Source organism: Suricata suricatta, chromosome 9, assembly GCF_006229205.1.
Source record: "Suricata suricatta isolate VVHF042 chromosome 9, meerkat_22Aug2017_6uvM2_HiC, whole genome shotgun sequence".
NCBI classification, from domain to species: Eukaryota; Metazoa; Chordata; class Mammalia; order Carnivora; family Herpestidae; genus Suricata; species Suricata suricatta.
In genome coordinates, this window is record NC_043708.1 from 87,470,757 (window position 1) to 87,485,092 (window position 14,336).

The 14,336-nt window shown below is 38.4% G+C and overlaps 1 protein-coding gene across 2 annotated transcripts in view; it reads left to right on the plus strand.

The window, feature by feature from the left end:
• The window catches only part of SLC12A1 (solute carrier family 12 member 1), a 99,054-nt gene that overhangs the window by 31,033 nt on the left and 53,685 nt on the right, over positions 1-14,336 (plus strand). For both annotated transcript variants that reach the window (XM_029950992.1, XM_029950991.1), the window contains exon 9: positions 12,118-12,202. In XM_029950992.1, coding sequence (XP_029806852.1) covers positions 12,118-12,202 — 85 coding nt within the window. The remainder of the gene's footprint in view (positions 1-12,117; positions 12,203-14,336) is intronic.

Sequence of the window (14,336 nt, forward strand, 5' to 3'; positions counted from 1 at the left end):
AAGGTGTACGGTTAGGTTGTATGTCTGAGACCTTACTTCCTTTTCTAGGAAGGCCTTGATTGCTATATACTTCTCTCTTATGACTGTCTTTGCTGCATCCCAGAGGTTTTGGGCTGTGGTGTTATCATTTTGATTGGCTTCATAACTTTTAATTTCCTCTTTAACTTCTTGGTTAGCCCATTCATTCTTTAGTAGGATGATCTTCTATCTCCAAGTATTTGTTACCTTTCCAAATTTTTTCTTGTGGTTGATTTCAAGTTTCATAGCCCTGTGGTCTGAAACTATACACGGTATAATCTCAATCTTTTTGTCCTTTTTTGAGGACTGATTTGTGTCCTGGTATGTGATCTTTTCTGGAGAATGTTCCATGTGCACTGGAGAAGAATATATATTCTGCTGCTTTAGTATGAAATGTTCTGAATATATCTGTTAAGCACATTTGATCCAGTGTGTCATTCAGAGTCATGTTTTTTTTGTTGTTGTTGATTTTCTGTTTAGATGATCTGTCCATTGCTGTAAGTGGAGTGTTAAACTCCCCTACTATTATGGTATTATTATCAATGAGTTTCTTTATGTTTGTGATTAATTGATTTACATATTTGGGTACTTAGATATATGGAGCATAAATGTTTACAATTGTTAGGTCTTCTTGGTAGATAGACCCCTTGATTATGATATAATGCCCTTCTTCATCTCTTGTTACAGTCTTTATTTTCAAGTCTAAATTATCTGCTATATGTATGGCTACTCTGACTTTATTTTTCAGACCATTAACATGATGGATGGTTCTCCTTCCCCTTACTTTCAAATTGAAGGTGTCTTTAGGTCTAAAGTGGGTCTCTTGTAAATAGCATATAGATGGCTCTTGTTTTCTCATCCATTCTGTCACCCTATGTCTTCTGATTGGAGCATTTAGTCCATTGACGTTTAGAGTGAGTACTGAAAGATATGAATTTATTGTCATCATTTTCCCTTGCTGCTTTTCATGATTCTTTTTTTGCCTGAGTGTTTTTGGATTTGACTATGATATGCCTTGTTGATGGTCAGTTTTTGTTGAATCCAGTGGGAGTCCTCTGTGCTTCCTGCTCTTTCTTTTGGGGTGAATTCCTTTGTTTTGTCATTTTGAAGGAAGAAAAGGAAATAATAAGGTAAAAAATTAAAATTAAAAACAACACACATGCACAAATCAAATAAATTATGTTAGATCCTAGGTGCTTTTTAGTCTGGTTGCTGAAAGGAATTTGATAGATTGGAGAAAAAGGGACAATTAAAAAAAAGAAAACATTTGAAAATTTGAAAAAACAATTAACAGTAAAATAAAATGCAATAATGGAAGTAAAATAGAATTTGAAATATTTACAAAAAGTAAAAATAGAGTAGAAAAAATTAAACAAAAGTATTTTTAATAAAAATTGAAAATAAAAATAATTTTTTTCTCTTCCTGTATTCAAGGAAAAGGGGAAAAAAAAAGTTGAATAGATGGATCAGCCAACAGTCTGATATACAAGTGAAATTACATCATTTTCCCCTAGAAGTCAAACTATGAAGCACTGTAAACTAAGCAGGTGTAAACTAAGTCTGTAAACTAAGCAGGTGAGGAGACTTGTGATGTTCCTGAAGGGCAAGGTCCGCCCAGTGAGCACGCCTAGTGTAATGGCTCTGTTCTCCACTAGATGGCGCTGCTTAGCATACTGGGCAGGATTGTTACTGTGCTCCTAGGTGTGTATGCGCATGGGCGGGAGGGGTGAAAATGTAGTCACCCAGCTACCCCGTCTTTAGTATCATAACTCTGTTGTCCCCACAAGCAATTATGCACCCATCCTTTGTCTCTGGCTTCCACCCACTCCCCACTTTTACACTGTTCTGACTAAGCCATCAAGCTGCCAGGCGGCACCTCCCTCCTGAGTTTTATCTCACAGGCGGCTGTGTTTCCGGACTCCTCACTTCTGAGGGATTGTGCCATTGACCCACTCAGATCTTCTGGAGGAGGGTCTCACCAAGCAATGGCTGGGTGCCGCTGCACCCAAAGACGTCTGCAAGACAGTGCTGCTACCAATGCCCAGAGACTGTGCTGGGTGCCAGCCCACCTCAGAAAAGTTCATGTGATCATGTAGGAGCGTTTCAGGGACTATGTTAAATCACAACACACACCTGGCAGCAGGCTTCATCCTTAACATCCTTATTCCAGCACCAACGAATGTGGTTGTTCTCTGGGGTCCACTAGGCCTTTGCCCCTGTGCCCTTGCCTGTTCAGTTCCTGCGGCTGTTTCCACTTTTCCACTTTCTCTCCAGCTGCTTTTGAGGGAGGTGCTTTTTCCATACTCTCCCCCCATCTCTGTCCTCTCTCCACAAGCAAAAACAGCTTCCTGCCCTCCACGACTTCTCTCTCCCCCAGTTCATATCTCTGCTCCCCATATCTGCTGAGTTCTGCAGTTCAGGTTGTACATATTGTGCTACTCCTCATATCCAGCACACCTTTAAATTAAAGAATATTGTACTTTCTTAAACAAGTTTGTATTAGATACTTAGTAGTCAGTTCAGCTCAGCCAACACTTAAAGAGTGCCCACTGACCCAAGGCACTGGGAAGCAAAGTGGAATTTGATCCTTCCTTCAAGTTGCCTATGGTCTAAGGTCAAGACAGACTTACTATATATGAGTCATGAGAAGCAAGAACAGAATTCTATGCAAAGGGAGGAGGAAACTGTAATTTTCTACCCCTGAAAAAAAATGGAAGGCTTTCAGAGGAGGGAGGCATTCGATCCAGATTTCAGGGGAACAAATAGGGGCTCATCAACAGAACAAAGAAGAGAAGGACATTTGGAATAGAAGGCATGGAATATAGAAAGGCACAGAGAAAGATGATACTGCTGAAAATTAGTTTATATGTGTGGTGCAGTATGCAAGTAAAATGGTTTTATCATCATTTTAATAAACGTATTTATAAGGCACCTTCTGTGTGTCCTGACACTCTGAGAGTGAGCAGAGAACCAGAGAATGTCTGCAGAGAATGTTCTGTCATGATTTGCAGGGCACTTGTGGTCATAGTATTGTAAAACATTGCATTCTTTCTGCTTAAAAATTATTTAGTGATGTTGTAATTAAGCTTACCTTTCAACACATACATGACTGTATACTGTTAAGTAGAACTCAGATTTTTTAAACTACAGTAAAGAGAGTTTGTGTATTATCCCAAAACTAGCTAGAGACACTAATGAATGTAGATCAGGAAGTAACATGTGTCTTAGAGCCTGCTAGCAGACTGTAAGGATGGGTTAAAAGGTAGGGGGTGATAGGTAGGAAGATTGGAGGCAGGAAGACCAGTCGAGGATATCACAACTCTGGACAAGAGATGGCATGAGTCTAAATTAAGGCCATTGCAGGGGCAATGGATCAAAAGGGTCAGCTTTTGTTAGGGTTAGGAGAGGAAATAGAAAGGGTGTTTCTAATATGATCTGCAGTCAGAAAATGATACATGATACATCAAATCAAGTGCACACATAAAAATTTTTCCTCAAACAGTTAGTTCTAAACTTTGTTAAAAGTGAGGTCTTCGGATATTGTCACATCAGTTCTTTACTACTGTATTCTTTGAGCAGTGGGTGCAATCTACAGATTGATTCCATGCTATAATTGATGAAGAAAAAGAAGCTCAGACTTGGCCATTGAGGCTGCAGTAGCAAAAGGACATCAGAGTGGAGACATCTAGAATGTCACTAGATTCATGAGTCTGGAGCTCTGGAAAGGATCTAAGACAGGACTGGGAGCCATGGCATGGATGAGTTCATCCAGGTCTGTGCAAAAGGGAGGAGAGAAAAGAACCAAGACAGTCTCAGGGCACTCTCAAAATATTAATGGTAGAAAATCCTTGTCCCTGAAGAAGAAAGAAAGAGCCAAATAAGAGGTAAGGGAACTCTAGAGGATGGGGTCATGAAAGTCTAGAAAGTAGGACACTTTGAGAAGTAATAGTTAACATGGCCAAAAGCCAGAGTGGTCTGTATTTCTCTGAGTGAAATCAGAAATAATCACAACATAACAGATTTATTTCAAATTAGTAAACATGTATTATTTACACACTATAGGGATATATAAGATGTTACCTCTGTTCAGAGCCTCAGACTCCTTTATAGGATGGCTCTTCAGGCTTCCAGTGACAGTCAACAAGAGACAGTCAAGTCAACAAGGCCCAAGGAGGTGCTACAAAGTTCCCACCCTGAACTTTCCATTTCTTAACCCACTAATTGATAATCTGTAAATAAGCTCCTAGGAGATTTGGGAAGTACCCAAATCTAATCAAGATAGTTAAGATGTGGTTTTAAAGATGAAAGATTAAGATGTGGTTGACACACAAAAAGCAGCAGTCTAGTGGATTGCTCGTGTTTTCTATCTTAACAAAAATATATACTATTTAATTTTTTTAAAAAGGCTAAAGAAGGTTATATTTTTAGGTAACTGCTGGGGAGATGGAAACTAACATTAAAGTAAAAACCAAGAATTTGTCAAAGTCCTGTCCCTGTCTAGGGGAAAAAGAGCCAGAACAGACAATGTGAACGTATGCTTACTAAGATGCTGGCATCCTGGTTTATATTGGGTCAAGCCAAACCCTGATGTATGTTCTGATTTCAGATTTTGTAGCAGATGCAAACTACCTAAGAACTAAGTTTTCATGTTTTAGGTACATGACTACCTCCTACCGTTACACCTCTTATCCTTATATATATATTTCTTTTATTCCCACTTAAATTAATATTGCCCTTATTCACTTAAATTAATTTTCACATTCCACTCCGATCATAAGAAATAGTTAATCAATAAAATAAAACTTGAAATATAACATGAATTGGGAAATTGAGAGCGACCCCTTTCAGCCACAATTATCTTCTTCTGATGTGCTGCTCAACTGCATCTATTAGCTGAAATCACTTATAAAGGTAATAGTTGGGAAGGAGAAGCCTGGGTATATATGTAGAAGAAGCAACCTATGTGCAAATACTAAGTTTTTATTTTTAATTTGTTAACTTTATTTAAATCCAAGTTAATTAACATATAGTGTAATAATGGTTTCAGAAGTAGAATTTAATGATTCATCACTTACATATAACACCCAGTGCTCACCCCAACAAGTGCCAACAAGTGATGGTGATACCCATCTGGCATATCCCCCACCCAACTCCCCTCCAGCAGCCCTCAGTTTTTTATCTATATTTAGGAGTCTTTTATGATTTGTCTCCCTCTGTGTTTTTATCTTATTTTTCATTTCGTATCCCTTTATTCATCTCTTTTGTTTCTTAAATAATAATCATTATATTTATTATTCTCTGATTGACTTATTTCACTTAGTATAATACATTCTGGTTCCATCCACATTGTTTTGCAAATTGTAAGATTTCATTCTTTTTGATTGCTGAGTAATACTCCATTGTGTGTGTGTGTGTGTGTGTATACATATATATATATAAACACCATACCATTATATACACACACACACACACACACACACACACACACACACACACCATATATATACCATCTCTTCTTTATCCATTCATTAGTCAATGGACATTTGGGCTCTTTCCACAATTTGGCTATTGTTGATAGTGCTGCTATAAACATTGGGGTGCATGTGCCCCTTCAAATCATCATTTTTGTGTCTTTGGGTAAATACCTCATAGTGCAACTGCTGGATTGTAGGGTAGCCTATTTTTAATTTTTTGAAGAACTTTCATACTGTTTTCCAGAGTGGCTGCACCAGTTTGTATTCCCACCAATAACGCAAAAGTGTTCCCCTTTCTCTACATCCTCACCAACCTCTGTTGTTTCCCGAGTTGTTAATTTTAGTCCCTCTGACCATTGCGAGGTGCTATCTCAATATTGTTTTGATTTGTATTTCCCTGATGATGAGTGATGTTGAGCATCTTTTCAGGTGTCTGTTAGCCATCTGGATGTCTTCTTTGGAAAAGTGCCTATTCATGTCTTCTGTCCATTTCTTCACTGGTATATTTGTTTTGTGGTGTTGAATTGGATAAATTCTTTATAGATTTTGGATACTAACCCTTTATCAGATATGTCAATTTCAAGTGTCTTTTCCCATTCTGTTGGTTGCCTTTTAGTTTTATTGTTTCCTTCACTGTGCAGCAGCTTTTTATCTTGATGAGGTCCCAACAGTTTATTTTTGCTTTTGTTTCCCTTGCCTTCAAAGACAAGTCTAGTAAGAAGTTGCTGTGGCCAAGGTCAAAGAGGTTGCTGCCTGTTTTCTCCTCTAGAATTTTGATGGTTTCCTGTCTTAGGTCTTTCATCTATTTTGAATTTATTTTTGTGTGTCATGAAAGGAAGTGGTCCAGGCTCATTCTTCTGCATGTTGCTGTCAGTTTTCCCAACATCACTGGCTGAAGAGACTCGTTTTTCCATTGGATATTCTTTCTTGCTTTGTCGAAGATTAATTGGCCATATATTTATGGGTCCAATTCTGGATTCTCTATTCTGTTCAATTGATCTGTGTGCACTATACTGTCTTAGTGATTACAGCTTTGTAATACAGATTGAAATCCAGAATTGTGATACCTCCAGCTTTCATTTTCTTTTGCAACATGATTTTAACTATACAGGGTCTTTCCTGATTTGATACAAATTTTAGAATTGTTTGTTCTAGCTCTGTGAAGAATGCTGGTGTTATTTTGATAGGGATTGCATTGAATGTGTAGATTGCTGTGGACAGTATTAACATTTTAACTATATCTTCTGATCCATGAACATGGAATATTTTTCCATTTCTTTGTGTTTTCTTCAGTTTCTTTCATAAGCTTTTTATAGTTTTCAATGTATAGATCTTTTATCTCTTTGGTTAGGTTTCTTCCTAGGTATTCTGTGGTTTTCAGAGCAATTGTAAATGGGATCAATCCTTGATTTCTCTTTCTGCTCCTTCATTATTGGTGTATAGAAATGCAACTGTTGATTTTCTATCCTGTGACATTGCTGAAGTCATGTAATAGTTCTAGAAGTTGTTTGGTGGAGTCCTTTGGGTTTTCCACATAGAATATAATGTCTCTGCAAAGAGAAAATCCTTCCAATTTGGATATCTTCTATTATTGTTTGTTGTTTGATTGCTGAGGCTAAGACTTTCAACACTATGTTGAAGAACCTTGGTGAGAATAGACATCCCTATTGTGTTCCTGACCTTACAGGGAAAGCTCTCAGTTTTCCCCCATTGAGGATGATATTAGCTGCAGGTCTTTCATAAATGGCCTTTATGATCTTGAGGTATGTTCCTTCTATCCCTAATTTCTTGAGGGTTTTTATTAAGAAAGGATGCTGTATTTTGTCAAATACATTTTTGCGTCTATTGAGAGGATCATGTGATTCTTGTTCTTTCTTTTATTAATGTGATGTATTGACTTGTGGATGTTGAACTACCCCTGAAGCCCAGGAATAAACCTCACTGGATCATGAATATTGCTTTCAGTGTATTGTTAAATTCCATTTGCTAGTATACTTTTGAGAAATTTCGCATACATGTCCATCAAGGAGATTGGCCTGTAATTCTCCATTTTACTGGAGTCTTTGGTCTCAAAGAATGACTTTGTAAGTTTTCCTTCCATTTCTGTTTTTTTGGAACAGCTTCAAGAGAATAAGTGTTAACTCTTCCTTAAATGTTTGTTAGAATGCCCCTGGAAAGCCATCTGGTCCTGGAGCCTTGTTTGTTGGGAGATTTTTGATTACTGATTCAATTTCTTTACTAGTTATGGGTCTGTTTAAATTTTCTACTTCTTCTTGTTTCAGTTTTAGTAGTTTGTATGTCTAGGAATTTGTCCTTTTCTTCCAGATTGCCAGTTTGTTGACATATAATTGTTCATAATATTCTCTTATTACTGCTTGTATTTCAATGGTGTTGGTTGTGATCTCTGCTTTTTAAAAAAATTTATTTATTTTGAGAGAGAGAGAGAGAAGGAGGAGAAAGAGGAGGAGGAGAGAGAAGGAGAGACAGTTTTCCAAGCAGGCTCCACATCATCAGCACAGAGCCTGACGTGGGGCCCGGACGTGGGGCTCAAACATGGGGCTCGAACTCATAAACTGTGAGATTATGGCCTGAGCTGAGACCAAGAGTTGTACACTTAATCAACTGTACCACCCAGCCACCCGTCGTCTTTTTCATTCATGATTTTATTTACTTGGGTCCTTTCCTTTTTCTTCTTGATAAATCTAGCTGGGAGTTTATCAATTCTGTTAATTCTTTCAAAGAACCAGCTCCTGGTTTTGTTGATCTGTTCTACTATTTATTTTTTTGTTTTGGAATCAATGATTTCTGCTCTAATCCTTATTATTTCCCTCTTCTGCTGGTTTTGGGCTGTATTTGCTGTTCAGGTTAGGTCGTGTGCCTGAGACCTTTATTCCATCTTTAGGAAGCTCTGGATTGCTGTATGCTTCCATCTTATGACTGCCTTTGCTGCATCCGAAAGGTTTTAGATGGTCGTGTTTTCCTCTTCATTGGCTTCAATGTACTTTTTAATTTCTTCTTTAATTTTTTGGTTAACCCATTCATTCTTTGGTAGGATGTTCTTTAATCTTCAAGTATTCATGGTCTTTTCAAATTTTTCCTTATAGTTAATTTCAAGTTTCATAGCATAGTCTGAAAATATGCATATCAATATTTTTGTGCTTGTTGAGGGCTGATTCCTGACCCAGGATGTCATCTGTTTGGGAGAATGTTCCTTGTGAATTCAAAAAGAATGTGTATTCTACTGCTTTAGGATGAAATGTTCTGAATATACCTGTTAAGTCCATGCAGTCCAATATATCATTCAAAGCCACTGTTTCTTTGTTGATTTTTTGCTTAGATGAACTTTCCATTGCTATAAGTGGGGTGTTGAAGTCCCCTACTATTATGGTATTATTGTCAATGAGTTTCTTTATGTTTGTAATGAGTTGATTTATATATTTGGGTGTTTCAGGTTTGGGGCATAAATATTTATAGTTCTTAGATCTTCTTCATGGGTAGACTCCTTAAATATGATATAATGCCCTTCTTCATCTTTTGTTTCAGTCTTTGTTTTAAAGTCTAGTTTGTCTGATAGAAGTATGGCTACTCTGGTTTTCTTTTGACTTCCATTATCATGATAGATGGTTCTCCATCCCCTTACTTTCAATCTGCAGATGTCTTTAGGTCTAAAATGAGTCTCTTGGAGGCAGCATATAGATGTGTCTTATTTTTTTTTTATCTATTCTGATGCCCTATATCTTTTTATTGGATCACTTAGTTCATTTACATTTAGAGTGATTATTTAAAGTTATGAATTTATTGCCATTGTGTTGCTTGTACATTTGGTGTTTCTGGTGATGTTTTCTGGTGCTTTCTAGTCTTCACTGCTTTTAATCTTTTTTGTTTTGTCTTTTTCTTTTCTCCATTCAGGGTCCCTCTTAAAATATCTTGCAGGGCTAGTTTAGTGGTCATGAACTCTTATTTTTTGTTTGTCTGGAAAAAGACAAGGAAAAAAATTAAAAATGAAACAAATAAACAAACCAGCAAACAGAATGAAATACAAATGAAGTAACATCCAGCTTCCCCTAGAACTGAAACTTGGCAGCACATTGTAGTTCGTAAATTAATAAACAGGTAGAAGGTATTTGTGTTGGTCTCTGGGTATATCCTGGAGGGTGCGGATGGGCAGGGCTTGGTGTCATAGCTCTGTTCTTCACTCAGTGGTGCTGCTTAGTTTACTGAGGTTGATACATGTGGGCACGCCAGAAAATGGCTTCAAATAGCTCCTTTGTCTCTGGCACAGGAAGCCCATGCCCTCACCGATCCTCAGTCAAACACTCTCCTTTGTCTCAGGCTTCCATCTGATCCTTGCCTCTACCCTGTCCATGTCCAAGCTGCCTGCCTGCCAGGTGGCACTTCCCTCCAGAGTTTTATCACAAATGGGGCTGTGTTTCAAAACCCCACACTTCAGAAACCCCCATGGCTTTCAGAAGGACTCTTGGGGAGGGTCTCACTGAGCAATGACCAGGTGCTGGCTTGCACCAGAAGACGTTCCTGCCATCGTGCAGTGGCAGAGGCCCAGAGTTTATAGCAAATCACAACACACAGCTGGTGCCAGATTTTGCTGCCCTCTGGAATCTTTGTTCTAATATCGGTAAACGTGGCCACTCCCTGGGGTCTGCTGGGACCTTTCCCTTGGAACCCATATGAGACCATGTAGCCTGCTCCCAGGGATTCACCCTACTACTTCACCGGAGCTCTGCCAGGCACTGAGCTTGAAACTTCAGACTCTGAGCTCCACTGTTAATACAATCTTGGTGATATTGAAACCCTCTCCTTTCTCTCTGTCAATGGTTTTGGGGAACAGGTTACTTGTTCAATCCCCTGTAAGTGTTTTCACTTTTTCTCTCTCTCTCTCTATCCAGTTACTTTCAGGGGGAGTGCTTTTCTGGTGAAACCTCCATGTGCTGGACTCTCCCCCTTTTGCTTTCTCTGTCATTTCTCTGTGAAAATGACTCCCTACCCTCTGTGGCTCTACCACTCCTCTCTCCCCCAGTGCACCTCTCCACACCGTGCACCTGCCATGTTCACTGGCTCCAGTTATACAGGTTGTTGCCTTAATCCTCAGATCAGTTTCCTGGGTGTTCAAAATGGCTTGATGCTGATCTAGCTGCATTTCAGGGATGAGACGAACTCAGGGTCCCCAGACTACTCTGCCACCTTAACTCCCCTGTGCACACATTCCTAAAAGAATGAGAAGGAATTAATAATCACATAGGGGCTCCACAGGACTGGCATACTCTCAGTAGGGGAAAATTTGCTTATATATTTATTTCCAGCTGTCAGGTTGGGTCTACATTTACCACGACTTGGCCTCTCTGATGGATTTTCTCTTTAATGTTTGTTTATTTTTTGAGAGAGACAGAGACAGAGAGACAGACAGACAGACAGAGCATGCATGGGGTAGGGGCAGAGAGAGAGGGAGACACAGAATCAGAAGCAGGATCCAGGCTCCAACCTGCCAGCCCAGAGCCTGATGCAGGGCTTGAACCCAGACTGTGAGATTATGACCTGAGCCAAAGTCGATGCCTAACTGACTGAGCCACCCAGGCATCCCCCCAACTTTTTTTTCCTTTTTTCTCTCTGATGGATTTGATCAGCAGATTTAAGTTAAAAACAAAACCAAAAAATCTAAAATTTTGACTGCATTTGTTGCTTATTTGTATTGATAAATCTCAGATCCTTTGGTGGAGGAACTAATATCTACTGAGATTGTGCCTCCCTCAATTCAATATTTATTGACTCCTCCTATATGCCAGGTACTGTCCTGTATAAGCAACGAATACATTAAAATCTCTATTTAATCATCCCTGTTAAGGTGAATTCAATTATTTAGAAGTTATGCTGTGGGGAAATTGATTATGATATGATTTAGCCCCCAAAATGGGATATAAAATGGTATATTATATATGATGTGAACTCAGCTCAGTGAATTTATATACATTCATAAGCAAGAGAAAAGCCCATTTTCTGATATAAGCTTAAATTTGCCTCTTTCTTTATGCTTGCTTATGGAAATCAAATATCTCCCATTGTAGTCATTCCTAAACTAGATTCCAAGTGGGAAATTTGAGGGATTAGAGAATTTAGTAGATCATCCTTTTTGCTTAAATATTATTTTTTTAAAAGCAAGCCTAAGCTTGGTACAAAACTAACACACACACACACACACACACACACACACACACACAGAGTCAATGTGTATCAATGTGCAGGGTGCTTGCGTTCGGGGTCTTTAATATTTTAAGGTCTGATACATCTGCATGGAATTCACAGGGGATAAAGGGGAGAGAGATGCAGTAGTGAGTGAGCTAACTAATTTGCTTTTCTATAAAAACTCTATCCTGGACAGTTAGAGATCTCTTTAACTCAGCACAAAGTTCTAGAGATTTCTTTTTTCACTCTGAACACCTGAACGCCGCCAGAAAAAACTCAAGCTCACCATTTTGCCATTTGGTTGATCTTTTCTTTACAATGTGCCTCAAGAAGGGTAAATGAAAAATTTGAAATACAGTAATAACTCTTAAGTCATTTCTGTTTCTTATTACATTCTGTCTCTTCATCCCACCACATTATTTTTTCAAAGGATCCCCAAGATGCCATCCCCAGAGGAACCATGCTGGCCATTTTTATCACCACCGTTGCCTACTTAGGAGTTGCGATTTGTGTAGGTAAGTTGTGTCTCTGGTGTCAGAATGCCAGAATTATAAAAAGTCTAGTTATTCTTCATGCGTCGTAAGTAGAAAGTTTTTTAAAAGACAACAATTTTATTCCTCTCCTGAATGCTCTAGAGGTTTGAATGCAATTAAGCTATAATGTAGGTTTCTCTGAGTCAAGGCTAGGAGAGAGTTAATCAGATTGTTATTCTACCCAAACACAAAGAGAATCCCATTTAGCTACTTGAGGTGATAATCCCACTGCCAAAGAAATCACCGCCCCTAGCACCCACCTCCCTTGCCTTGGGAGGCAGGTGAGAAACAGAGCTAGAGAAAAAAAGCCAAAAGTAAAACAAGACGAAAACAAAAAGGCTTTGGAAAATAGGAAAGATATAGAATTGATGACTATTCTATGTAGTCATGACTCTTCCTTGCATTAACTGTCCCTAATATGGAAATGTCACTGTCACTAGCTGGCGGGAGATCAGAACAAGACCCAGCTGCCAGCAGTGTGGGTGGCCAGCCCCCAGATTGCTCAGTGAGCAGAAAATATGTGGATGCACCTGCTGTTCCTAAACTGACTTTCATTGCACCTGGCGCCTGCAGCCACACCTCCTCCTGGTTGGGGGTCACCTCATGCTCATACCATAGTAGGATAGGAAGAAATGTGGAACAAACTCTTCTGTGCACACTAGGGAATACAGTTCCCCACTGGAGCAGCCCAGACGACTGTTTTACCGAAGGACACATCCCAGTAGTCCTGCATTGAGGAAATGCATTTATCTTACATTGATTTCTGGAGAAAAAAGCAAAACAGTTAACTTAGATTCTTGCTCCTCTCACTGTCTCTTATTTGAGGAAATTGGATAATGTTAGCTATATTGCCATGGCATTTTCAAGTTTAGTTACACGTAAAGAGATTTTATTCCAATCCTTTAGAAAACTGACACATTTTTAAATGACATTGAAATCACCTTAAGTTAAATTTCCCAAATGGTTTTCTATCTCACACAAAGTAAAAATGAAGAAATGAGTAAAGTTATAGACCTGATTTCAGAGATTCTTCCAGTTTTTGCCCGGGGGAAGAATCTGTTTCCATACTTTTCCCTGGAGAGGAGGATAGTCATGAAGTCTATAACCTGTCATTAGTTATGGTTCATGGCTTGGCTTCATTGAAATTTGGGGAGTTGTGTAATGCAGAAGCCAAAATATATGATTCATAAAAGCCAGCTTAACATAAAAAAAGCAAAAAGGAAAAATCTGGAATGGATAGTTTTGCTTGGTAACCAGCATTCAAGATTTCAACAGTTTAAGCAAGCTACATCAACAGGATTCCCATACTATTATTTTCAGTGACTCAACTTGAAGATTCTAGTATTTTTACATCTTTCGCACATTCACAGGATATGAATTCCATGGATAAAATTGAGGGTTCCCATTAGTACCTGTCACTGGGACCTCTCTTGAAGTTCTTGGGAGGGGATGACAACGTATACTGGCTAGAGCTGGAGAACAGAACGAACAGTTTCATTGGTTGGGATTTGGTCGTTCAGGAAAGTTTCTACATATTTCCCAGATATATTAATATATTTCAATAATCCTATCAAATACATAGTGGCAGAGATTATAGTTATAAAACTCATAAGGAAAGTCAGTGATTAAAATATCAAGGATCTTTAAAAAGTTCATAATTCCATTTCTAGGAATCTGTCCTAGGGAAACATTTTGGGGTACGGAAGGAAAATTTTGTGCACAAAGATGCTTCATCATAGAATGTTTATAGTAGAAAACAACAGAAATACCAAAATAAAAATAATGGAATACACTGCTATTTGATAGAATATTATTTGATTATTAATAGTACTAAGGAAATCTTAATATTTTATCTCATTAAACCATTAAAATTCTATATAAAGTAGAATTATATGTATGTTTAAATAACTATGAAAGGACTATCATTAGTTGAAAACAAGAGCTCAGTTTTCTTAATTACCCCATAATTAATTACAGTCCTCCCCTTGGTTCTCTCACAGATGAGGAAATAAATCTTACTACCTGCAAAACACCTAATCAGTAGCACCAAACCAGATATACGAATTGAAGACATATTATGTGCAAGCACTGCCATGTGCATTTCAGAAAGTAAGAG